At 34.3% G+C, this 27,987-nt stretch overlaps 1 protein-coding gene across 2 annotated transcripts; it reads right to left on the bottom strand.

Moving 5' to 3' along the window:
- COPS2 (COP9 signalosome subunit 2) lies at window positions 1-27,987 on the bottom strand. 2 transcript variants are annotated; one of them, XM_082617757.1, is made up of 13 exons: window positions 27,879-27,987; window positions 16,363-16,476; window positions 15,619-15,696; window positions 12,922-13,047; window positions 10,926-11,036; window positions 10,730-10,807; window positions 9,206-9,380; window positions 7,684-7,862; window positions 7,520-7,572; window positions 4,527-4,624; window positions 3,260-3,342; window positions 2,686-2,744; window positions 1-2,063 (listed from the first exon to the last, which is right to left on the bottom strand). In XM_082617757.1, exons 1-13 carry the CDS (start codon window positions 27,930-27,932, stop codon window positions 1,919-1,921), a joined length of 1,353 nt encoding a protein of 450 aa, XP_082473883.1. In that variant the 5' UTR covers window positions 27,933-27,987; the 3' UTR covers window positions 1-1,918. The 2 variants fall into 2 exon arrangements, with proteins under 2 accessions (XP_082473883.1, XP_082473884.1); XM_082617758.1 differs by having other exon boundaries at window positions 10,926-11,015.

Below are 27,987 nucleotides of genomic sequence, written 5' to 3'. Positions count from 1 at the left end.
TTGAATATAGGCACAGAAACTTGTCATTTTTATTTGGGTAACAAGAGTCTCTAAATTATGTTGAAAAATAAATCCTAATTATTACTACTCCTGTAAAAAAAATTTAGCACATTTTTCACAAATGATTTATGCAGAAGAGAAAAAAATACACATAATTTTATAATATCTTAAACTTTTTTATTCCCTACCAGAGACATTTTGTCTTTCATTTTCTTTCAGTTTTCTACATTTTCAAGTTGCACCTGTATTTAATACTGCTTTAATCTGCTAAAGACATTAACTGATTGCTCTCCTAAATCTAAGGATTATATAGTTTTAGTATAAATATATATCACATATTTTCGTAAAATTTTGACAAAACCAAATAAGCCTGCCCTGTTTTTAAGTCCATGCTCCTTCCACTGTTTATAAAATCTGATTTAATGATTAAAAATTCTTGGTTGTCATTCTTCAGTTACAACAGTCTTCCTTCTGAACTGCCACTCACTTTTTACATAATAACAAGCAATAGAAAAACCAAAGAAATTATCTTAATCTTAGTTCTTCCTTTCAACTCTATAAAATAATGTGAACTTTGTTTTTTTAAATGAAACGAATACATCCAAAACTCAATACATTCAAATGAGCTGCGTCTCCTTTAAGATAGTCACCTTGGAAGGCCACAGTTCATTCTAACTATGCTACCACTGCTCAAAATACCTTTAAAACTCTTTTGCGATCGCCTTCAAAGACAGTTGCATACTTCCTACTATTACCTCATAGATTGATTTAATTTTTGGAAACAGTCAAAAGACATTTGGTGCCCAAAAATGGTAACTATAAAACAATCAAGTTGGGTAATACTTTTTTTTTTTTAACAATATGCAATCATAAAGTTAATAGTGTGTGTGACTTAAATTAGCTCTGAATGCAATTGTAAAAGAGCAAAACCCAAAAGGTTTTGAGCAACGGTAGATTGCTGGAATTAGGAAACAATTTTCCAGCATGATCACGATGCAGGGTAACATTCATTTAGCTGTCTATATTCTGGCGTATTTGTTTAAAGTGAACATTCTGAGAGTTAGAACCTTTTAAAATGCAGTATCATTCTTAAAAAAAAAAAAGGATTTTATTCCTTTAAAGTATCACTTTCAAAGTTAAGTACTATGAAAATGTTTTGTTAGAAACTAATTCTCCTTAAAAACTTGAAAGCAAATAACCGACTTATTTGCTCCCAGGCTTTTTAACATTAACTGAAGAAAAATAATTTGACATTTCTAAGGTACTAAAAAACAAAACAAAAACCCCACATGTAATAAAAACGCATCAAGAACCAAACTACAATTTCTGAGCTGCACTGTTTATTTTGCTGCTTGAAACCTAAGTGACAGTATGCCACTATAATTATGGGGTTTCATCTAAACCTTTACTACACTGCAGGTACAGAAATATACGGACACATTTTTGGAGAACTGACATTTTGCAAAATGCAGCAAACATTTTAATTTATACATGAGAAAAGGAAGTGTTCAAAAGGGTATGCATTTCAAGTTATTGCAGGTTATTTGTGAGAGAATTTCTGCAGGTAAAACATGTTTAAATTTAACCAACAGTAGCGTGTCAGTGTATTTAAAATCATGACAAAAATCTTCTCTCTGGTCATGTTGCCCATGACAAATTACTATGATGTTGTATGTTTTAGGGCAAGATGTCAATACAGCATAAATCCCACGGCATTTTGGTTTTCTTCTGGAGATTAAAGCTGTTTTTCTTGGGATAAATGCAGCAGCAAAACACAAACCAGTTGATCAAAAAAAGCACTTCTGCCATAACTCCAATAATTTTCGGGACACATCAACCGACAGTAGTTTTGCCATTCCCAGTTCTTTTAAGGGTTACATCTCTGCACTTAAGTATGTCTGTAAAAGCTTGTTCTCTGTTAAGCCAGTTTACTGACTACAGCCTGGTTGAGAGAATTTAGTTGGTTGGTCCATTTATCTAGTGCAGTATATCGGGCACCACCCCTCTTCTGATGATCCAATTCAAGGAGTTGGTTGACTTGATCAATTCGGCCATGAATAGTGCTGGAAATAAATAAATGAAAGAAGACATGTCTACAAACAATTTTCACTAAACATATCTTCTGGACTTCATAAATAGTCACAATATCAATAAATGTAAAAGAAAAAAGCTGCTGCCTACACTGAATGGTTGAGTTCAGCATTAATTTAACATTCACTACCTTATTCAAACTTAGACAGAAATCAGATTTCAGCTACCTTTCACCAATTTCATTGAAAGAACCAACAGGCATATACTTACCCAATTAATCAACAGCAAATGTAATTTGTGAAGCTTTAAATAACATACTGCATTTAAGAAAGATACAATTTCCAAACTATTACATATCATACCTTAAACTTTAAAAACAAAATAATACTATCCATTAAATAATTCTCTAGCTGTATATGGGTCATATACTGAAAGAGAAACCTTTTGAAAAGTCTTTTAGAACTTTTTCAAAGATCATGTGCTTAATATGATCATTCATTTATAAAAAGCCATCACACACATATATCTCTTTTAATAGAAAACCATAGCCAGAGAGTTTTATGAAAAATCAAGAATTCAACTGTTACCTTTGCCATCATTATTCAAACTTTATGTCCTAAACATTTTGTGGTACAAAAATAGTCAAGTACTTACTTATCCAATATGCACTGCACCAGCAAGCTCTCCACATCAGCTACATCTATGTTTAACTCCTAAGACAAGAGACTCATTATAATTCTACCAATTAACGTTTTGAAGACTTTATGATTTTATATAATTATTCTTAAATATTTTAAATTCATTTCTACCACTTAAAAAAGAAAATTTAAAACAAATTTCATTATCTGTTCAAAATACTTCTGAGAACACAGGTCTGATAAAATCCAACTTGTTAACTTTAAAAGTATACTCCTGCTATAATTTTATTGTGGTTGGGGTTAGCCATACATCCATTATATATTTTAGCCACTTTCTCTCCTACAATTTTCTGAGGCTGAAGGAATCTTTAAAATGAAATATAATGATTCCTTATTTCTCTTTTCTTTTAACTCAATTTATGCCAGGAAAACAGAAAAATTCACACTAAAAGGAAAAACCTTAAGTTATGTTGCATTTTAAAAATGTAGTATTACAAAATGTTAACACGAATCACTCTTTTAAATAGAAGATAGGTATACTGCATTTATAACTACAAATTATAAATATTAAAATCAATGAATAAAAGTACCTTAGAAATAAAAGGAATATGTATTCTTGTGTAAGGCTTAATTAATTTTATAAGCACTTGTGTTCTGATGTTTCGCAAAAGCTCTGAAAGAAAAAAGTTAAAATAACACATTTGTATTTACTAGTTTGTATATCTTTATGAATCACTATGTACTTCTAAATTATATTAATTATATCATTTATCTTCTCAAAATACATCTTTCTTCCTAGCAAGAACATAAGGTATTTGTGTCTAAAAACATCTGGGTTCAACAGACGCATAGTATGATTAAAGGCTGTCTTTCACATAATTTTTTCTTGTTCCCACCTCCCTGATTTTGCTCACGTTGTGATACTACTTAAAATATCCTCTTGCCTTCTCAATAATACTTCACTGCTCATCATTTCCTCTACAGTTTCCTATTTCAGGAAGCTCTAATTTGTACCCGCCAAGTTCCTTATTTTATGCTCTCTCAAAACCTAGAGTAGTACATTTTATACAACGATTTTACAATTGTCCCTAGTTCTTCATGTAAGTGTCCTTTAAAAAAAATAGGAGTTCATGCACAAGACTTCTACATTTTTCTATGCCCACAAAATATAGTATCGTTCTAAGTTCAAATAAGAACTTTAAAAATGTCTGTTGAAGGAAAGAGAAAGGAAGGTGAGGAACAAAAGGACATTACTTGTAATCTTTGGATTTTCTTAATGCATCTGGAATTTAAGTATTTGAATAAGTTGTTCCAAATGGTTATTAAAAACCCTCAAATAGCTCCATAACAGGTAGGAACACTGGAGGTATAAGTGGTTCCAGAACAAAGAGATGACTTTTATCTTTGTTAATCAGAACTTATTAAAAATCTCATACATTTGTTGGTACAGTGTTAGCCTACCTTTTCAAAGTAAGTGCATCTCAGCATTATCAATAGCAGGCTGTTTTCAAAACTTTTGTCGTCAAAAATAAATCCTAAAAATTAACTTTGAACTTCAACATCAGTAATAAACATGCAACAATATCTAAATTAGAATAAGAAGGTAAAAGGGACAGCCACCTTAAATGAAATGGACATCATATAAGAACTTGATTACATTAATAAATGAAATTGGCTAGTGATTTCTTTAAAACAGCTTTATAATTTTAAGGAATATTCCATTCCATGACAGCATTTAGAAACATTTTTATATTTTGCAATAAACAGAAGAAAAACAGCTTAATTCCATGTAGCTCCATTAAGAAGTACTGTTTGACATTGACAAAGAAAGTAACAATTTCAGCAGAAAGAATATACCTTCAATGTGTTCTCTTATGAAAGGATCATCCATGATGTTGCTGTGATTTGTTTTTAGAATCTTTTCAAATTCAGTGATGTCATTATTCTGATAGGCACTAACAGAAAAAGAAAAGTATAAATTTTGTCAAACATGAAGAAGTCATATATTAAATCAGATAAACCAAAGAGCCTATTTCTCAATTTTTATATGCAAAAATCTAAATTATATTATAGTTTGTCATGGAAATTGGAATTAAACACACACGTATCCTTCTGAAAATAAAATGAATTTCCTTTTTAATGCTTTTGGTTTTATAAAGGAAAGATAAATTATATCTTCTGGGGCTATAATATTATATTTATACATAGCTAATTAAAATCTTCTCTAAATATTGGTATTAAGAATTGACAACACTTTAATAACTGTTTAATGCTTGATGCTTTTAAGTTAAATTGTGCGTTTAATCCCTAAGAAACCAGGTTTCATGCATACTACTGTATGGAGGAGTTTGGATATAAGACAGTATATCCTCTCTGAAGGTTATTCAGAAATGCAGCTTCCTAATTTTTATCTTCTAGAAAGGTACCAGCAACTGCCAAAACTTCTTAAAGGGAACATTTGATTCTCAATTCTCTCTAGCCTTAAAATTCCACTGAGCTATACAGCAGAAACATTGGTGGCAGATAATTAGTGCCAAATGGGATACACACACAAAGTAGAGAGTGATGGACACTGCTGCAGAAGGCCAAAGGCTGATTTACATTCATGATTCTCTGAGATGTCTACTATCTACTCTCGGAGGCACTATGGGGATTGCTAAAGGTGCTGAGAAGGAAGAAGCCAACCTTCTGGATATGGCACCACTGTCTGCTTTATATGTAAGACATATCATCAGCCATTCTGCACGCCCTCTGCTGTGCTTCCATCTGTTGGGTCGCAATGTAACTTCATGTTAGGGACAGGTGATTCAAGTGCTTCAACAGGAATTATTTTCCTCTAGTCTGCTGGCAACTGACTAGGAAGATAAAATTAGGAAGCATTACTTTTCTTACCTACCCCAAATATATTATTGTAATATATAATACTATAGGAGGATATATTCAAATAGTGAAAACACTTGCACACATATTATTTTAACCAAAAGACATTCTTCTACTATTTAAGTGGCTTAAAAAAAAAATCTTACACAAAATGTGGGACACCACAGGCCACTTCTTTCAAAATTTATCATTAAAATAAGTTTCAGAGTTCCAATACAGAGGCTTCACTAGAGTAAATTGTAAGACATAATAAATATACAAATATAGCCATTACTTTTTAAGGTCTGATAAATCAGTACTTTAATCCATTTAATGCATTTAACCAATTTAATTTGAACAAAATATTAATGTCTAGGGAAAAACTTTCCCTCAATATTTCTTTAAGAGTTTTAAAAGTTAAACTGTTGCTTAGCAATTTAACTTAATAAACATTTTTTTTAAAGTATTATGAAGCTAACCTCTAAACGAATAATCTCTTAATGTGGCCAAATGTAGGCAGAACAAACTATTTGAAATAAAGATGGAGAAGCCTCCTTTCATAACTAAAATCAACTTAATTCAACAAATATATATTAAGATAAACTAAAGAAGTAAACAATAAAAAAGAAACTGATTTTTTAATGTTTCAGTTTAAGTTTTTTATCCCCTAACCATTCGTAGTCCCCTTAAAATAAAATCTTCCTTATTTTTTACAGCTAAAATTAAGGTTTCAAACAAACAAAAAGCCTAGTAACTTGTAAAAGTCATAGCCAAATAAAAACAAAGTAAATCAGGACATTTTACATAGAAGCTTAAACAGTATTATGAAATAAGCTATTCTCTCCAAGTATATAAAATTTATATGTAGGTGACTCATAATTTATAGCCTAACAATACTTTTTTAAATTAAAAAAAGACTATTAAGACAATGTCTGGTCACCTAAATTACCTACATGTATCTGAAAACAAACAAAAAAAACCCAACCTTGCCCCATGTCCCTAACTACATTCTTCCTGTCTTGGTTCTCAGATGTACAATCTAAACAATGGACTTGAAACCTAGTAAGTTCCTCAGTTTTCTATAAAGAAAGCCCATTAAAGCCTAGGCTCCATCTATTCCTGGCCCAGAGGAAAATTTTTCTTGTTCATTGATTTCTTTTACAAAAACAGGTCTTTTCTAGGCTCTTTGCTTGGTTTCATTTTCTTTAATTTTGTTTAATACTAATTAATTATGGCAGGTTTTTTAGTCATTAGCTATAATTAGTCATATCTTTCTCCACAAAAGGCAACAATAAATCCTTAGATTTCTTACCAGTATGACACCTCTGCTGCTCCTTACGTCAGAAATTTAGCTGAGGCAAATTTATTTAAAGTGATTTTTAATCTTATCAATTAAGAAAATATACAAGTAGGGCCTCCCTGGTGGCGCAGTGGTTGAGAGTCCGCCTGCCGATGCAGGGGATACGGGTTCGTGCCCCGGTCTGGGAGGATCCCATATGCCGCGGAGCGGCTGGGCCCGTGAGCCGTGGGCGCTGGGCCTGCGCGTCCGGAGCCTGTGCTCCGCAACGGGAGAGGCCACAACAGTGAGAGGCCCGCATACCGCAAAAAAAGAAAAAAAAAAGAAAATATACAAGTAAAGAAACTGTCTTACTGAAAATTCTTGACTAATGTAGACCAATTCATAATTTCATTTTGGATTAAGGCAGGTAGAAACTGTAACATTGTGAAATTGTTTTAAAGCCTCTACAGCTTTCTAATGAAAAACAGTGTGTGCACACACTCATACAGATAATGAATACTTATAAAATCTCGTGACTAACAGAAACAGTAAAATAAATGAGTTCAAAAATTTCATCAACTTTGGTATACTTCAAGCCAAAATACAAGAGAGCAAACACTGAGTATTAACTGAATTCTGAGAAGTTCTCTCCTCTCTCCTATTTATTCACTACTTTAAGGTAATTTACCTTAACTGAAATATTAAAGCTTACCTTACTAAATTCGTCATTGCTAGAATTTCTGGATCATTTTTGTAAGGTTTGGCCTAAACAGTTAAAAAAAAGAAGAAGAATTAACTGTGTATGTACAAAGAAAGAATACATTTATTTTCACAAGAGATAGCTGATAGAAATGAAGAATTAGAGCACAAACATACCTCCTGTGAGTCAAACGGATTTATTCCCGATTTCATTAGCATATTTGCTAAGACCAAATATTTTAAGCAAGTGGTTCGTCTTGGACTTCCCGATTCATCATAATTCTTGAAGGCTTCAAAAAAATCAGTGTGTGCCTTTTCAAATTCACCTTCTCTCAAGTGCATTTTACCACCACATTCTGTAAAGAATAAAACAGGAGAAAAGAGGACATTTTCAGTTCTGTAATAATAAGATTGAACACTTTATAAAAATCAAATGAAAACTATTTCAGTGCTTTCAGTCTTTTAATTCTATATCTTGAAGACTACTAGCTCCTGTAGTGTGTAAAGGGCACATACTTTAATTCTTAAAAGCAAGCTCTTCATTAAATATCAGCCAAACAAGCATTTGCAAATCTTTATTCTCAGTTGAAGTAGAAAGTAATTTTATCAAAACTACAATGAGCTACCACCTCACACCAATCAGAATGGCCATCATTAAAAAGTCTACAAATAGCAAATGCTGGAGAGGGTGTGGAGGAAAGGAAAGAACCCTCCTACACTGTTGGTGGGAATGTTAAATTGGTGCAGTCACTATGGAAAACAGTATGGAGGTTCCTCAGAAAACTAAAAACTGAATTACCATATATGATCCAGCAATCCCACTCCTGGGCATATATCCAGAGAAACTTATAATTCAAAAAGATACATGTATCCCTATGTTCACAGAGTTCACAGTAGCCAAGACATGGAAACAACTTAAATGTTCATCAACAGATGAATGGATAAAGAAGATGTGGTACATATACACAATGGAATACTTACTACCTGGCCATAAAAAAGAATGAAATAATGCCATTTGCAGCAATATGGATGCAACTAGAGATTATCATACTAAGTGAAGTCAGAAAGAGAAAGACAAATCCCATATGATATTACTCATATAAAATAAAGCCACAAATGAACGTATCTACAGAACAGAAACATACTCACAGACATAGAGAACAGACTTGTGGTTGCCAAGGGGGAGGGGGGAAGGAGGAATGGATGGGAAGTTTGGGGTTAATAGAAAACTATTACATATAGAATGGATAAATATCAAGGTCCTATTGTACAGCACAGCACACTATATTCAATATCCTGTGATAAAAAATAATGGAAAAGAATACAAAAAAGAATGTATATATATGTATAACTGAGTCACTTTGCTGTACAGCAGAAATTAACACATTGTAAATCAACTATACTTCAATAAAAAATAAATAAATCATTAAAAAGAAAGTAATTATATACATATATCATTACAATTCAACAATAGAACTTCTGATGGTGAATTTTGTATTAATAATATCTTTACTGATGTAAATTTTACAAAGACAAAGATTCATCCTAATTCCCTTCTAAGACTAGATCATTTCTTTGACTTCACTACTTTGCCTTTTATTTTCACTAAAACAAACAACCTTCAGAGTCATTCAATCATATGTAAGGACACCTTGATATCTTCCCATGACACTGCCCACCCTTTCCAAACCAAACTTGCCTCTGATGACTCCCATGATCAGGGGATGAGGGATGGCAGACTTGATGTGAAGTGACTGTTCATAGAGTGCTTTAAGTTTTTTGTTATTTTTCTGTGCTGTGTACATTTGAATTTCCAAAGCATATATTTCTAATAACTGTGTGCCTTTTTTCAGGTCATCTTCTCCATCATCAGTCTAGGAAAGCAAATAATGAACATTTAGTCAAGACAGAATTCAGATTCAACCTAGTGATTTTTACTTGAGTTACCCTGAGAACCTTACACTTATAATACTAATTCTGTGGGAAAATGCATTACAAATTTCAGCTGGGACCTAGATTACTAAGAACATGACCTTTAACGGCCAAAAAGGAACCCATTTTCTAGTCATTTTTGTATTTTCTAGTCATTCAATAGGAAAAAAGTGGCCAGAGGTATTTTTTAATGTATAAAAGTTGCAATGTTTTGTTTTATCTAGGAGATTATGAATGGTCTTCTCCAAATCTTCACAACTACTTTAGATCCACTGATTCAATCAAAACACTTCTCAAGTGCCTTCCTAGTACCAGGTACTGGGTCTACCTTGGGGAAATACAAATTTAAATAAGCCAATGTCCCTGATCTCAAAAAGTTCACAATCTAGAAGACCAATCTGTCAACAGATAAATTATAATATAAATGATAATAACTCTAGTTAAGTATGAACTGATCTGCCTTATAAACCAAACCTATTATGAAATCTAAAACATTTTCCTGTTTTTAAAAACTAAAAAAAAAGGTAAAATTATTAAATGAAAATATCTGCAGATGATTTAGAACACTTTTCTGATTAACTTTTTACCCATTCACAGACATAACATACATAATTAAAATAAGAGTACATGGCATTGAAAGAGCATAAAAATATTTAAAACAGTATTTCTACATAATATTTAAACTAATATCAAGTAACTTATTGATCAAGACAAAAAAGGAAATACAAAATTACAGCTCACATTTAGAAAGTTATACAGGTGTACTGTCCAGACCACATGGTTATCGAAATTTAAATTAAATTAAAAACTCAGTACCTTCATCTCACTAGTCACGTTTCAAGTGCTTGATGACATGTATCTGATGCTACCATACTGGAGAGCACAGATACAGAATGTTTCTAACATCACATGAGGTACTATGGGACAGTGGTGTTACAGAGGATTCATACATGAAAACTAGAATATAAAATATCTTTATGATGTATGTCTGTAATATCCTTTCTGATTTTCATAGCGTACATAATTAAAAGGCTTATTCTTAGTATTAATGACTGGTCTGTTCATTTATTGATACCTATGCCTCATTCTACAAAGATAAGGACTGAAATTAGGACTAGGAGGAAGAAATGTAATTCTCAGAAAAAATTAGCTTTCCGGTAACTTATTTTCCAAATTTTATTTTTGCAATGATGCTTGAACAAAAACATCCCTAAACAATGTTTCAAATACAATTTTTTTCTTATGCTTTTTTATTATGAAGAAATATTAAGAAAAAATAAAAGAATGTTACCTGGCAGGACTGATGTAACTGGCGTAAAATTTTTTGAAGCTTTCCATATTCCTCTCGTTCTAAATATAATTTCCCCAGCTGTAAAAAAATGAACTTATTAAAATTAAAAGATTTCAACAGAAGGTGCACCTTTATAGAGTTTATCAAGGATACCCACCCACTCTTCAAAAGAAAAAAATGTAATTATAATTGTTACCTTTGTATTTGTCTTAAACCACAGTCTGTCATTCTTAGCATCTTTCAAAGCTTCCAGTGTTGTTTCATAGAATTCCTGCAGTAAATCCATCTGACATAAAAAATCAGAATTCTATAATTGTAAACAGCAAATTTGTACCTGTTAATAAAGTTAATTTGAGCAAACTAAAAGTGCATCTTTGAACTTTAATATACATAAGATACACTATCTGTATCTTACTGAATGTCTGTGACAGTCCACAAAATTAACAAAACCTTAGCAAAGTACAGACCAAATTTACAAGAAGTGCCAAGATGTGTTTTTATGCGTTAAACAAAAATAACCCCCAGAAAATATCTAATGCTCTAGTAGTATAGGTTTGTCCTTTTCAATCTAATAACTTGTTCTATATTAGCAAAGTAAATGACATGCACATAGAACTAGCTGTGCTGTTTATTATTAATAGTGTATATCTTATGCACTCAACTCTGATTTGGGGCCTACTATACGGCAAACACTAAGTAAGTTGTTAAAGAAACAAAGAATAAGCCTCTTCCCTCAAAAATTCTTCTATGAATGTCACTGATCAATTAACTGGACTACAAGCTTTTAAGTTACTGGTAAACTGCTGGAGTTGAGTGGAGGGAAAAGTCTAGCACAATTTTAGCTGAGTCTAACACCATCAGTTCATAAGTCTGACTTTTTTTTAATGGAAATTGCTGTTTGTTTTGCATTATGATAAGCTCCTCTGTCCCCCCCCCCCCCCCCCCGCTTCTGGCTCTACCTTTGTTTGAATACCTGATTCTCTAGGTCTCTACCTAACAGGAAAGCTTGATACTTTCAGAAAAGGTTGCCTATTTATTCACGACTGCTGATCGCACAGTAAGTCAAGTATTGCCCAACCAATATCTATACTTACCTTCAAAAAGACAAAAAGCTTACATATAATAGCATGAAGCAACACACAATCTTAAAGTTTTAAATTACTTAATCCCCCCCCAATATCTGGCATACCATTTATGAATAATGTACAAAAAAAATGTTCTGATAACACATGTTTTAAAACTCAGAAAATATTTTTCCACTTAAGAAAAGCCCCCTGATATTTAACAACTCTAGAATTAGTGCCATTAAGTGCTAATGTTCTGAACATAAGTTTATCTTCCTCTATTTCCATTACATATATTTTAGATATAAACAGTAAAAATAAACTGCCTCAAGAAATAAAAACAACATCTAGCAGAAAAGACAGAATGAAAGATGCTGGTTCTGAGATGAACATTTTTTGAGTACGAAGAGTTATCAAACGTTCTAAGAAATGCTAAGTGATATAGAAAATACTTCTTGTTCTCAAATATCATAGCGTAAGAAAGCTGAAACTTAGGACTATGTTGCTTAAAAGAATATAAACAAACAGTCCAATTAAAAATTACCTTAGCAATAAAATAATCATTGCTTTTCTTAATAATCAAAGACTAGAATAATGAAAGCACTATCATTCCCCATACCCACTGTAGTTTCATCATCCATCATCCACCTATTCTTTGTAATAGTAGCACTTATTGAATTGAACACCTAATGAGTAATGCCAATTACTAATCGATATGAGTACAGGTTCTCCTCACAAGGATCTTTATCTAATCAAATCTACACAAACCACTCACTGTTAAGTATTAACAGCTCAGGGTGGCTAGCTGAAGTGCTGATGAAGTTTATTAGAAGGAACTGTGATAGTAACTGTATGGGAGTCTAATATAAGCCTGCAAAAGTTGTGTGCAGACCTGAAGATCTGAAGATGATATTTAAAGAGATTAAGCTAGGGTTATAATCTTTTTAATATTATACAATTAGTACTGTAATCAAGAATAAAATACACATTATTTTTAAAGCACACTAAAAATAAAAATGAGCATAACTGCTTAAATAAAACCTCTAGGCCTTAAAAACAAAAAAAGAAAACCCTTAGTATAAATGATAAATATATTGATAAGTACTAAGAGGGAAAAACAGATCTAACCTGTTTAGAAGTGGAGATATAATCAAGAATAGAATTAATGGATTTTTCAGAATAATTTCTTGTGACCGCACTCCGAATATAGGTCAATAGTTGTTTATATCTGTTCATCATTTCTGGAAAGTTTGTCTATGAGGGAAGAAAAATGCATTACTAGGTACATATTTATTTACTAAGATATATACACATGATTAAGATTATAGTACATATTACCAGCTAATTGAAAAATAATAGTTTCTCAATAATAGAGAAACTATATGACGGAAACATTATAAACATTTTAGCTTAAATTTTAAATTACTAGATTACTCAGTAAATGAATCAAATTTTTGAAGTTAGGCTTTGAAAAAGTACCACTTATGGATTTTCCAAATTTCAGATATTGTTCCTCACAGCACAACAAGCACATTTATTTAAATCACAAAAACTACTCAAATATTCATAGACCAAAAGGTAGAAATAAGTCCTACTTTTCAAATGTTCTTTCCTAAAAATTTACCCCTTCATCAGGAAGCTCTCTATCAATAGTTATGTATTTCTTCTCTCCCTATTATTGGCAGGCTCTTATATTAAAATGTGAAGTGAAAGAATCTCTTCAAGCCCAGGTACTCATCCCACTATCAAGAAAAGTCCTCCCAACCCCTAAAAAGGGGAAAAGTCCTCCCACCTAAGGCTCTACTCAATAGCAGATGTAGCTACTGTTGCTATTCCTTGCAGGACTATTTGCATTACTGTGGTTATTCCAGGAAACATGAAAGATCTGAGGAAATAAAGGACTATTAGTGAAATTTCCAGCACTTAAATATTTTGGCAGAGGGTCTATCATCCCTCAGAGCATATCATATAAGTCAACTTATGAGTCTAACCTTATAACCTGCATCCACAGTCCCCACAATCTCCAAGTGCTGTTAATCCCTCTTTTTATTGGGATTAACAATAATCACAGAGGTGGAGCAATGGCAGATACAATGCTTTTTTTCTTGAATAACAGAACATGTAAATTTATTAGGGTGAAGCATAAATTAATGACACTGTAATTTTTCTGCCTATGTTCTGCCCTGGTATATAGCATGAAGGACAAGAAAAGAAAAACATGAGAAGACTCCCTGAAACGTTCTAAGCAAGTGAATTATGAAAAAGAAAACTAGTAGGGGTAGGTGAGGAAAAAACAGAACAATGAGAAAAGCTTTAGCAATATACATCAAACTACTTTCGTTTCCAAGTATGCCAGCACCACGTGGGGGTAAATAATAGGTAACACCCTCTCAATGAGCCACTGAAACCCAAGTTATAGAACGAGTCTCCTAGCAAAATGGAAATCAGAAATATGAATGTTCCAACTTTGAGATTATATCTTGATCCTGAAATAGGATTCTAGCAAAAAGTTCGTTTTGACTTCATTTCCTTATGCCACAATAACTTGAAAGCTAATTTTTCAAAAATTATGTTATTGTAATTAAAGATCGGGGGACGATTAGGTTTACTGGTTTTTACTTGCAGTGGTGAATGCACAGAGCAGCTGACAACAAACCTTTCCAACTTTCTACTGCCCAAGAGGACTACACAGAAACATGAGTCCGACTCTGAATCTAACTCAAAAATGAGGTGGCAGGGATGGACGCTGAAACTACTCTTGTAAACCACAACTTATTCAGAGATGCTACTATAGCAAATAAAAGGTAGAGAAGGAAGGTAGGCAAAATAACACAAAATACAAATAATCCTCTCCTTTCACTTGCTTCCTATCCTGGCTCAAGGTAAAATGGTAAAATCAATTCCCACGGGTGGCATACATTTAAACGGGCTCAAAAACTAAATGACTGCTAGTATGATAAAATAGTAGATTTCTATAGGGTCTCTTGGTATTATTTCAAATCACAGAATCTTAGGAGTTGAACATGGGCCTGTAACGTCACTGTAATTGTTCAATCAAAATCTCCATCCCCTGAGACACCTGATGCTTCCATAGCCCTCTAAATTATAAAATATACTGAATGTATTCTGAAGATATATAAAGCCACCTGGATTTCCCAATGGATTATTTGTGGGGTGAGAGACAAAGAGAGGAGCCATGAAGGTTTTGGCCCTAATCAGTGGAAGAAGAAGGTTTTGTAATAAAAAGTAGAACATCAGAACTCCGAAATAAGCACTAATAGTTTGTTGAAAAGTCACTCTCTATTAAGAGTCTCATGCTCTACTGACTGACCTAGGCTGGCAGGGAAAAGTCATTCTATTAATAATGTAGCTAAATACTGCCCATGTATCGAAAAGATAAGCTTTCTTAAACAGAAAACTTTGTAGCCTATGCAGAATTTTTAAAATTTAGTACTACTGTAGTCACAAATGAAAAGTAGGCTAAATATGGAAACATATCAACGGAATTATTTTAGAGAAGTAGATATAATGACATTTTGTTGCCATGAGTTTTGTTTTTTTTTTTTTTTTCTGGTACCCGGGCCTCTCACTGTTGTGGCCTCTCCCATTGCGGAGCACAGGCTCCGGACGCGCAGGCTCAGCGGCCATGGCTCACAGGCCCAGCCGCTCCGCGGCATGTGGGATTCTCCCGGACCAGGGCACGAACCCGTGTCCCCTGCATCGGCAGGCAGACTCTCAACCACTGCACCACCAGGGAAGCCCGCCATGAGGTTTTTAAGTACAGAATTTCATTAACAGTTTAATTCCTCTCAAAACAAATCTTACCAACTTGAAGTTAATCTTAATCATTTGTTTCAGTGCTTTAAATCCCCATTCTCCTTTTTCACCTTCAAGTTCCAAAACCTAAAAAAAGAAGAAACTTCCAGTATAATTTAACGCCGTTATTTTCTAATGACACTCAATATCTAAGTTGTAAACTAATTTTACATTATATGCATGAAAAACACTGCCCCAAGAACTCTACTTCTCAATGTCATATTTAATAGGCTTAAGAAACTAGCCTTAAAATGCTTACTTAAGGATAAGTGAGCTTATTTTGAAGTTTCTTCATCAAAAGATTAAATAAGAACTATTTCTTGATTATACAATCCCAGAAGTACTTTTTATTCCTCTGAATAATCCGCTGGTAAGAATAACCCAAAAGTTTATCAATAGTAAAGAAATCACACTATTTAATAATAAAACCACACCTGTGTGATTTGTCACCCAAAGACAAAGGAACACGATTGCAGGGATAATAACTATTGACCAGCATGTTGATTCTCTTTCTGCCAGAACCATACTAGCTTTTCAGGACAATGGCCCTGCTCTATAGATAACCTGATTGGAAAAAACAAAAGGATAGTCCTTTTGAAATATTTGCTTTTGTTGCATAATGCAAACTTATTTTACAGGATTATCACTAAGTATCCAAACGTATTACTGAGATAAAATCACTTGGAATTTACTTGATTTAAGACATCATTTAGAAAAATATAAGACACAGAATCAGCCAGAAAAAATATGAACCTTTTGGAAACTGCTTAATGCTGCTTTTGGGTCATCTTCTTTTAATGCTTTGGAATTATAGTACTGATTTTCCAAATCCACATTCGGCTCAGAGTTACTATCTTCAGAGTATTCCTGTGTGTTAGAAAGAGATGTTAAAATGAAGGAGAAAAAGAAAAGAAACTCACACATTGCTAAAATGTGAATACTGTTAAGAGAAAATCCACACATTTATAAAAAACAAAACAATTTAATTACATAGGTGAAACCCCATTGATATTTAACCATTATTTAAATAACAAGGGGAAAACCCAAAATCAAGCGGATAGCAGAATACAGTAGTCCCTCCTTATCCATGGTTTCACTTTCAAAGGTTTCAGTTGCTCCGTCAGTTGAGGTATGGAAACTGGAAAATTCCAGAAATAAACAATTCGTAAGTTTTAAATTGTGAGTCATTCTGAGTAGCACGAAGACATCTCTTGCCATCTCTCTCTGTTCCACCCTAAAAGTGAATCATCCCTTTGTCCAGCATATCCCACCTGTGAGTCACTTAACAGCGGGCTCAGTTATCAGATCCACTATTGTGGTATCACAGTGCTCCTGTTCAAGTTACCCTTACTGTACTTAATAATGGCCCCAAAGCTCAAAAGTAGTGATGGTAGAAATTCACATATGCCAAAGTGAGGCCCTAAAGTGCTTCTTTTAATTGAAAAGGTGAAAGTTCTCAACTTAAGGAAAAGAAAAAAAACGTATGCTAAGGTTGCTAAGATCCATGGTAAGAACAATCTTCTATCCATGAAATTGTGAAGGAAAAAAGAAATTTGTGCTAGCTTTGCTGTTGCAGAAGTTACAGCCACAGTGTGTGAAAAGTACTTAGTTAAGATGAAAAAGGCATTAAATTTGTGGGTGAAGGACATGAACAGAAAACATGTTCTGACTGATGGTAATGATGTATTATGCCAGAAAACATTGAGCCTATACAAAGACTTCAGCAAAGGATTCCCTGAAACGAGTGACACCAAGCCATTTACTGCAAGTAAGGGATGGTTGCATAGTTTCAGGAACAGGTTTGGACCGAAAAATATAAAAATTACTGGAGAGGCTACATCTGCTAATGAAGAAGTCATTGTCACATTTCTGGCAAAGTTGAAAGAGTTGATTAAGGACAGAGACCACATTCGTACAACTTTTATTACAGTATATTGTTATAATTGTTCTATTATTCTTGTTAACCTATTACTGTGCCTAATTTATAAATTAAACTATATTACAGGTATGTATGTATAGGAAAAAAACATAGCATATATATGGTTTAGTACTGTCCTTGGTTTCAGGCAACCACCGGGGGTCTTGAACTACTGTAGAATCATTTCTTTCCTTCAGATCAAAACTACGATTTCCATAGAATCAACACAAAAGCAAATTGTAAAGAAATATTGGTTATGATCTTCAATTCTGTAGTGGTTAACCTTTTGTTGATAATGGAACTTGAGAAAAATCAATGTAAATACTAATTATTATGTAAATGTTAACTATTCATCTTTAGTTCCATAATCTAGTTTTTGCTACTCCCTAAGTCGAAATTTCATTATTCTAACATGGCCTAACTACCTAGGATGGTAATCTATATATAGCAGAGTACTCTATTACTAAATATAACTATATGTTTATAAGAATATTTGCTTTATGTGCATTCCACATTACTCAACAGCTGTTTAGTTATATTAACATACTTTAGTCTTATAACAAATCAAAATAAATAAAACAAAATTTATTTATATAGTTTTATGTGACTTTTCATCACATTAATTCAGTTCCTAGTTATGGAACAATAAAGCACAAAGAAAAATTGGAGTAACACTATTTTGTGGAGCAGTATAAACAAGAGTTTAAAATAGTTCCAGGATATGATATTCAATTTAATGATGAGGATTATAAAATATACATAAATTAGTGTAGTAAAAACTATTATTTTAGGAAGAGAGAAGATTATTTCCCTCAGCTACGAGTCATTACAAAGGGCAAGTTTATGCCAAATTCAGAATTGTGCCTGAAAGTAAACAGAAAAAGACAAGAACAGCTATTTCTAAATCCAAGTACAGGTAAACTTTTTTTGCAGACACTTATGAGAAATTTTGTATTGTCTCATAAAGGCACATGAAAGAAAAAATGCACACGAGTGTAGAAAGCTCAAAAATATGTAACACAAGACGAATTTTTCCTATGACCAGTAGATGGAGGGAGGTGTTTGATCTTAGTATAGAATCAGTTTTAGCTGACCACAATGGCTTTGTAATGTGCGCCCTCTGGAGGATAATTATTTCCTTGTATAAAGATACTGCCTGTGAAGCACTGGCACTCTGCCTCACAAATGTAAGTATCAGGAATTGAATTATGCTCAACATATGAAAATCCTCTGGAACACTTCTCTTAGAGTTGGGATCAAATTCTGAGTAGTGCGTAAAGTTCATAATCACTCATTCACTTCCTAACCCTGTAATTTAGGTTTGACTACAATAAAACTGATTAAACTAAAAAAGCAATTAATAAATAATGAACATGCCAGTGTATACATCAAATCATGTTATGAGAGTTAATGGCTTCTGAGCCAGGTTGTGAAAGATAAATGGGAGTTTGCATGCTGGACAAAACAAGAAAGGGTTTTCCCCGAACAGCAGACACGAAACTGTAACGGGAGATAACTAAACAACTAAAAGCAATCATACCGCTGGAACATAAAAAGTCCTTACTGATTCTACCTTGAACGTGAATCCCAAGTCCATCCACTCCCCCCCGCCCCACCACCACCCTAGTCTACCACGCCACTTTCATCTCTCCACAGACTATAACCTTCCCATTCTCCTTTTTAACTTTCAAATTCCAGTCTTCTTAGGGTAAGCAGCCAGAATAATCTTCATAAGATGTAAATTATCTCATTCCTCTTCTCAAAAATGGTTTCCCATTGCTCTTAAAATCAAGTTCAAAAATCACCAAAATGTGACTCGATTATGCACCCAACTGTATCTCCTGTCAAGCTCTCCCTCATCCACTTTGCTGCAGCCACCCTGGCCTTACCTCACAAGTTGCCAAACTTGTTCTCACCTTTACATGACATTCCTTTTTCTTTCTACCTCTCTTCATCCCATTAACCACTGCATGTCATTACAGCTTAAGCGTCACCTCCTCAGGGAAGACTTGGAGTGAAGAATCATAGCTATAAAACCTACTCTCACCTTTGGAAATCAGTTCTTCTCAGTTATTCTCTAGTAACTGTTCAATAATATATGGGAATAGCTAGAACCAGAAAATGACTTTTCTGCAACCCAAATCTTCAGAATGCACCCCTGAATTTGGAAGCAAAGTATCTTTGATTTACACCTACCACCAAGTCTAAGAATCTGGACTCTTACTCAAAGCCCACTTATTTTTGGTTTCTTAGCCCATAATGGATTAGGAAAAAAAACTGACCAGGATATGAGGTAAGTAGAAGCTGAGAGGCACACATCAGTAGGACGAGGAGTTGCCAGAAGGTTAACTTCAATTACTGGAAATTACTGAACTGATTATAACATTGTTGAAGGCAGGAACCTTTACATTTCCTACCATGTCTGAATGCCTCTTGTAGTACAAGACTGACTACCTGCAACTTCTGGGAACCGACTGGCTCCAGCTAATGATATTTCTAACTTCTACATAACTCTCCCAAATCACTACAGTTGAGATAAGACTTAATCCAGCCCTCAGCATTTTGTGAATATGTTATTTTGGTTTTTCATATTGCATGGGTTAAGAAGTGAAATGTAAATTTTTTGCATAATTGCAATTCAATTTTTAAGTGTTACTGCTGAAATGTATAAATACATGAGAATTGGCACAGCTGATACGTTACTGATTGGTTTCTTATAATTAGGCAGTCCTGTGTTATGATCTGCAACACCATGTTGCAGCCTCCATGACATCACTAACCTGTCATTTGCAGCTCAGTGAATCACACCATCAATACAAACTACGCTACAGGAAACTATTCACTTCCTACACTGGCATGATTTTTACACGGAAGATATTTTGAGAAGTCTTTAGAATTATTCTTTTGTGTAGAATATCTATTATATATTATTTATATCTGTTATTTATACTCAACGATAATGATCTTTAGTATAAACCAGCAATTAAATGTTGCTCAACAAATGCAAATTAAGTCTCTCCCCTCAAGCTATTTACGGTCTGAGACAGATATGCAAATGAAACACCAATATAACACAATAAAAGCAGTAACAGAGACACATACTAGGTACAGTGGCAGCTCAGAAGAGGAGTAATCAACTACTCTTGAATGAGTTAGAAGAGGGAAAAGTTACCTGAACCAGGTCTAAAAGTAGGAATAGAAGTTCCCAGGGATGAGAAAAGGCACCGGAAATAAAACAATTAACTATGCAAAAGCATGGAAGCTTGAAATGGCATTGCATATTTGGAAGAACCATCAATAGTCTGATTGGGCTGAAACACAGCATGTGTGTAGAGCTGATAAGAGATAAACTGGATCAGACAGTAGAACTGTACAAGTCTAGCAAGGAGTTAAGATCAAATGGAGACGCACTAAAATGTTTTATAGGGAATTAGACTTGTGTTTTAGGAAGAGCATTCTGGTAGTAATGAAGTAGCCCACTGGATACTCTTACAACAGTCTGGCCAAGACATGATGAAGGTCTGATCCAAGTAGTAGAACAGGGAGAAGAGGAAGGGGATAGAATAAATATATGCGATGTTAAGGATGTAAAATAAAAAGGACACATCATATGGGCACAAGAAAGGGGAAAAGTTATCTCTAAAGACTATTGCTGACTTGGTTACACACAATACCATTAGTCAAAATAGGGAATATAGGAAAAGTATTAAATAAATATTGCTAACTGAATTCCCTTATGTCAGATGAAGAGGTGATAACTATAATTTATAAAAGCATAAATGAAATATTTTTAAAAGAGAAATTGAAATTTTAACCTACGTATTAAGAATGCTTTTAAAAAAACAAAGAATTTAAGCAATATATGAAAAAGCAAGCACTTGAACAGTGTTAAAGGGATTTTTTAAAATCCACTAAAGTTCATAATAGTTCCAACCCACTTACATAATAGCTCATGTCCTGACATCTTCCCAAAGCAATTACGTACCCATCTACACCAACCAAATCTATTCTTTCTTCCCCCCAAATACGCCATGCACTTCAAAATCTCTGCTTTGGCATACACTGGTCTCTGCTAGGAATTCTAATCCACCGCGCCTTCCAACAAACTTCCCACTTTTCTCCTATGATGCTCCCCACCCCTAACACTCCTGAGAAAGGTATTCATCAAGGCTTACCTTGTGATTCTTTCTCCAACTCTTCTTAGCAAAATAAATTTTCTCCTCAGTCATGCTTCTACATGACATGCATGTCTCTAAGATGGAGTCTTGTGTGTTTGCTGTTCCCACCTCCCCTCTCCCCTCACCTGCCCCACCATGAGCTTCTCAAAAGCCAAGAACTTACTTTTACTCATCTTGGTATCCCCAGAGCCTGGTATATTACAAAATGCTCAATAAGTGTTTGCTTAATTGAAACGAAAAGTGGGTGAATGTTCCAAAATAAGACAACACACAATAGGCAGGGACAATTTTGACTCTATGTTGGAATGGAGTCACTGCTGAACAGGGTCAGTTTCATAGTTCATGTACTTGTGTCTCTTGCCAATAGAGGTCTTAAGAAATGTGCTCTAGGAAAACAAGACTCACCAATGCTTCCCAAGCCTTGACCATGTTTAGACAGCTATACTAGATGTTGGGCATCTAGGGCAAAGGGCAAAGTCTCATTATCCTTAAGGATGAGATTTAATCCAAGTCCTAGGTAGCCAACTGTGGTTTAGCCATTCATAAAATTAACCAAACTTTAAAAAATTTCACTCAAGGTAATGGATCCTAATTTGTCTATGGTATAAATCAGAACATTCTTTTATCTGTCCTAAACTTTCAGTCTTCAAATTAAAATTTCCAACAAGACATCATTAAGGTCATTAGACTTGGGCTCTAGTTTTGACTCGGCCACTAATTTGTCACGTAAATTTAGCTAAGTCACTTACACTGGATGTTTCAGTTCCTCTCCTGTCAATTATGGGGGTCCATTTCTAATTCTTGCTGAGATCCATGTGTTCATTTTGGGACATGGTACACAAGTACAGATTTATTCTGTTGGATATTCATACTTTACAGATTTACATTAGGGGTGAAAAAATTTATCTCATTGTTAGCACATAAAAGCTGTCTCTCATTACTTATGGGAGATCTTATAATGACATCCTTATCATTAGTTATCCTTGTTTGAACCTCTCTAATTTCATTATATAGGATACACCCATGAGGTAATGCAACAGTCCTTTTTGAAAATACACCCAAACTTATATTTCAAACCAATGTTCTTTAAAGTAGTAACTTTAAGAGGTGGTAAATTACTGGTAAATTATTCCAATTATACTGACATGGATTATTAAGTAACACTTCTGAAATTCTTAAGTTAGATGTTTCTGACCTAAAACAGTATTTAATCAAACCCGACTCACAATTTTTGACACCTATAAAATGGAGAAAACTTGGCTATAGCTCAAGTTAAAAAAAAAAAAAAAAGAAGAAGCTGCACAGTTTACAACAGCAAAAGGAAACAGGCCAAATTCTCATCAATAGAGAACTGGTTAAATAAAGTATGGTACATCCATGCAATCAATGCAGCTATAAAAAGAAATAAGGAATCTCTCTGCATAGTTCTATGGAATAATCTCCAAGATAAATTAAAAAACCAAGTGTAGAACAATATATATACTATGCTAAATATGCTACATCTTGGTTTAAAAAAGGGGAATGGGATAAAAATGTGTATTTGGTTACCTATGGGGAGGAATGGGAACTGGGCAAATAGGGAACAAAAATGGAAATTTTATTTTAACATTTCATGTTTTTGAACCATGTGCATGTATTACCTATTTTAAAAAGCTAGATGCTTCAGGTTCTGAAGAACTCTAAAAATTTTTGAGCAATGACAAAAATCACTGTTTGGTGCGCCCCCCCCCCACCCCGCCAAGATCAAAGTAAGATTTCTGTTCATCATTTGTACCCTGTAAACCATCCCCTCTCCCCCCAGCAATAAAATGCAGGTTCACTGTGAAAGGTTTGCAAGAAATAAACACATTTTAATTTTCCTGACACTTTTCATATTTTCCAGACATTTTTTCTATATTTTTCCCACCCAGCAAAATGAATTTTAGCCCCACCCAATAAAATCATAATATGGATTCCATATTTATAGTGGACATGTATTCACTATGTGCACAGCAATGGTGACTGACTCTTCCTCTCCTAGGTGAGGGTTTTCAATTATAGTGCCCCTCCCACAGGGCAGGGCAAGGAACCTATCCTCCCTCTCTACAGTGACTGAGCAGTTCGAAGAAGGTGATGCAGGCCTAAGGTGAATCAATAAAAGTTCTTCATAGGGTTTCACTGTTAGAGCTAGCAAGGAAGACTCTTTTGCCTTTGGGGTTATAATACTAGGAAGATAACACATTATATCACAAGATCTTGTGATATAATGTGAAGGCAATTAAGCCAATACAGTGAGGAAAGCAGCCCAGGAAGAGATAGAAACAGAAAAAGACCCAGCATCATTATCTGAGCCATGAATCCAGCCATATTTACACTTCCTGGTGACGTGAGCCAATACACACTCTTTTTAGTTTAAGCTAGTGTGACATGTATTCCTGTCCTCCCTTACACCCAACAGTACTGACTAATTTATCAAGTTTTTCATCATTGGATATTCTTTAGAAGCATGGTTTGAAATGCTGACATACTTTCCATCACGTGGATATATCATAATTTATCTATTATTACCTTATTAATATTAATAGTATTCCCGTACTATTGATAAGGTGTGTGTGGGGGTGTTTCCAATTATTTACAACTAAACATGTCTTTTTTTTTTTTTTTGGCCACTCTGAGCGGCTTGTGGGATCTTAATTCTGCGACCAGGGATCAAACCTGGGCCCACAGCAAAGAAAGCTCCAAGTTCTAACCACTGGACTGTCAGGGAATTCCCTGTCACGTTTCTTTTAAGCCTCAACTGTATCATCAAACTTCATCTTTGTGAAGACTACACGCAGAACTCCAAATGTGTGTACAGCATAAAAAACAATGGCCCAGACCACAAAAAGTATATTGTTTGAAAATCTGTTCTTAAAGATCCCCAACATTTTGTTTGTCAAGCTTGTAAGTGACTGAGACAACAGTCTCAGAATAAAATAACCTATAACCTCCAAGTTCCTTATATGTACAATGAGTGACAAGTCAATGTCTTAATATTAAACACACAAATCCCTGAAGCTATTTTTTGCCCCGTCCTATATTAATCTACTTCTTTTTCAAAGTGTGTATGCTATTCATGTCCATTCAAAAATCTTTTTAAAAAATGTAAGTGTTATATTTTAATTTGCTAAACCATGTTCTAAGGTTCTTTATAACATACATGACATTTGTCTGATCTTGTTAAAGTTGTGACAAATAAGAGGTTCTGTAAGATATCCTATGGCTAAGACTCTTCTCTCTGCCCCCAAAAAGTAGAAAAAAAGAAGTAAACTTCTAGGGCATTAAAACAGCTATTTATTAAGACAAGAATAACAATAGTAGTAAACATTCATTCACGAATCACAACTATAAACTTGACTAGGTGACTATAAAGAGGCTCACATTTCAGTAATATACCTAACCAGGTAGAGTTAGTCTACCTTTTCAACATGTTTTTTTCTAATAATAACATTTAAGTTCAAATATACAATACCTATAACAGGAACTACTAAAGAATAATTTTTGGTATTACATCAGTCTGTCTTAAATCCTTTCTAAAAGATTATTAGAATTACCAATCAACTTCATGCTAGAACGGCTGAACTGTGGAATTACAATACAGTTAACTTATCTATCAAGGACCTTATTAACTTAATGAATGGCACTATAGTTATTACTTATTATTATTGTTACTATTAACACTATCGTATATAAATGTGTAAAATTACCATTGGATTAAAAGACATTTACCAGTACCGTCTTCTACTTCTCCATTCACTCCTATGCTTAGAAAATGCCTGCTTCCACCTCAAATAAAAGTCAAAAAGATCTTAGAAATAAGAGGTCAAGCCTATTGAATTAATTTCATGTTTGTTTCTTCTTTTTTTAACCAACTTAATTCTCGTTTAGCTCTTGGGCACAAATCATTATTTACGTTTTTCGATAAAACAGTATAGTTTTAGAAACAAATTTTTACTTTTTCCAGTGGTATCCTAACTACCTGTTTCTCCTAGATTGGGCAAGAACAAAAAGTGATTTAGGGTATTAAAATTTATCAACAGACAACTTATAAAATATATACTGAATATATCTGTAGTTAGGATACTCATGGCTCTTGTTAACATTTTGACTAAAATGAGGTGATGGCAAACTTTCCAACAAACAATACATTTTTTTAATAAAAAAGAAGTTTCCTAAAACAGCAAGTCAATTCTGACTCTTTAAATTCTAAGAAACAAACAAACAGAAAAGACCCAGGCAAATAACTATTAAAAAACAAAAACAACAACAACTTTTCTTTTGGCAACATGTAAGCATGAAATGGCAACCAGCCCTCTTAATCTTTTTTTTTTAAACATAGTGGCTTAAGGAAATTAACTAAGGAAGTAAAAAATAAATTAATATAATATCTGTGTAAGAGAGATATGGGGGGAGGACTATTTAACAGAATGCTGGAGTGGGGAATTACTATTTAATTGTGTGTGGTAGTGTAAAATATTACTTTTTTTGGTTAAGAAATTTTAAAGAAAGGTTAAAACTACATGTTCAATTTTATATTGTACATGTACTGTAGGCCCTCAAAGGCTGGAGAAACATAGCCAGGTTAAATCATGTTTATTTAAGTAAAATCCTTGCAAAAATGAACTGAGTACTTCATGGGACTGTAAGATTCTCATTCTCATTCTTACGTTAGAGACTCACTCATAGTGCTAATAAGTCATGTATTCAAAAAACTATTGCTTAGAAAAGAGATAGGTACAAACATGTAAAAACACTAGTTAAAACAGTTAAAAGAAACACTTCCGTAGTTAAAAAATACCTGTAATATAAGTAAACATGTAATAAATAAAAATGCACAAAATATTACAAGTAGCATATTCTTAATGGACTTAGGGCACTGCCTAAAACTGGCTTGATCTGAAGAAACTAAAATGTAAGGCAGAAATCTTAACTATTAGCAAAACTCTGCGTTTAACTTTAAGAATTATCAACACCTCTACTATAAATTTCAGGTAATAACAAGCATTTCCCTCTCCCTTTTGCAAATATGCCTTCTTTTAAAAGGGAAAGATTAATCGGAAAAGACTATACAAAGATTTACACTAATTCAAAACGATATATTAATATCTTGAGAACTCTCTGGCACTTAAAATATGAGACAGACTTCCCTAAGCAACTATTTCATAACTTTACAATAATGCAGCATCACCATAATATACAAGAACCATGCACAAAAACACCCCCAAATAAAAAGCAAAGCCAAGTTGACGCTAATTCTTGGTCCAGATAATCTTTCTTAGTTCCCACACAGGTAATGTTTTTGAATATCAACTTGAAATGTTAGTGAATTTTTAAAAACCTGTAAATCTGTTCATAAATTAAACCTTTAATCTTTAAAAATCACCATTCAGCTACAGAAATTCGTTTAGTTCCACACTGTTGATATTTTTAACTTTGAATATTGAGAAATTTCTAAGTCAAGATAAAAGCCAATGTGTCAATCCCCTTATACCACCCCACCCGCCAAACCCCAAACAAACAAAAAGCAAAACCTCCTTACGAGCTTTTCTCTTTAAACAAGTAGTTAAACTACTTTTTTAAAGCTAGCCTTGCTCTCAGTTCTCCACTGCACCTTTACCTTAAACCAAAACGGACCCTGGACGAGACTAATTAAGCTCTGTTTCCAGGAGACTCACAAGTGGCTTTTCGCTGTCAGGCCTGGGAGCAGTAAGGCCTCCTAGTTTTCGGACCCCTCTCCCAGCATTTCGCACCCGCTCAATTCAAGTGTGAATACGAGGGGCCGAGAATGCCGGGCCCGAAAGGGCATCGCCGGGGCCTAGACCACTGCACGATCCCCAAGGCGGCTTGCGCGGTAGGGAAGAGGGAGGAGGCATAGAGAACCGGGCGCTGGAGGCCAGGGGTAAACGAAGGAGGCGCTCGGACTTAGAGCGCAATGCTCGGGACCCCCTTCGCTGCCTCCTTTACCTTCCCTTCCCCCATGCTGGAGAGGCAGGGCCCGGGCCCGGTGCGGGAAGGGGGAGGAGGTAAACTCGTCCTGTCACTGCACCGGGAGAGGCTGGAAGGAGCACATGTTCAACGGGGAAATGCCGCGGCCGCCCCGGCCCCTAAAGCCAGAAGCCACCTCCAGCCCCAGAGTTCTGTTCCCTGCGCCTCACCAGGTCGTAGTCCTCCTCATCATCGCACATGAAATCATCCTCCATGTCAGACATCTTGGCTGGGACGCGGGGGGAGCGGGGGAGGAGAAATTGGAGACAACCTCCTCCC

The sequence above is a fragment of the Mesoplodon mirus genome, assembly GCF_964341445.2.
Source record: "Mesoplodon mirus genome assembly, chromosome: 4".
NCBI lineage: Eukaryota > Metazoa > Chordata > Mammalia > Artiodactyla > Ziphiidae > Mesoplodon > Mesoplodon mirus.
This window is presented reverse-complemented; position numbering and strand designations above follow the sequence as displayed.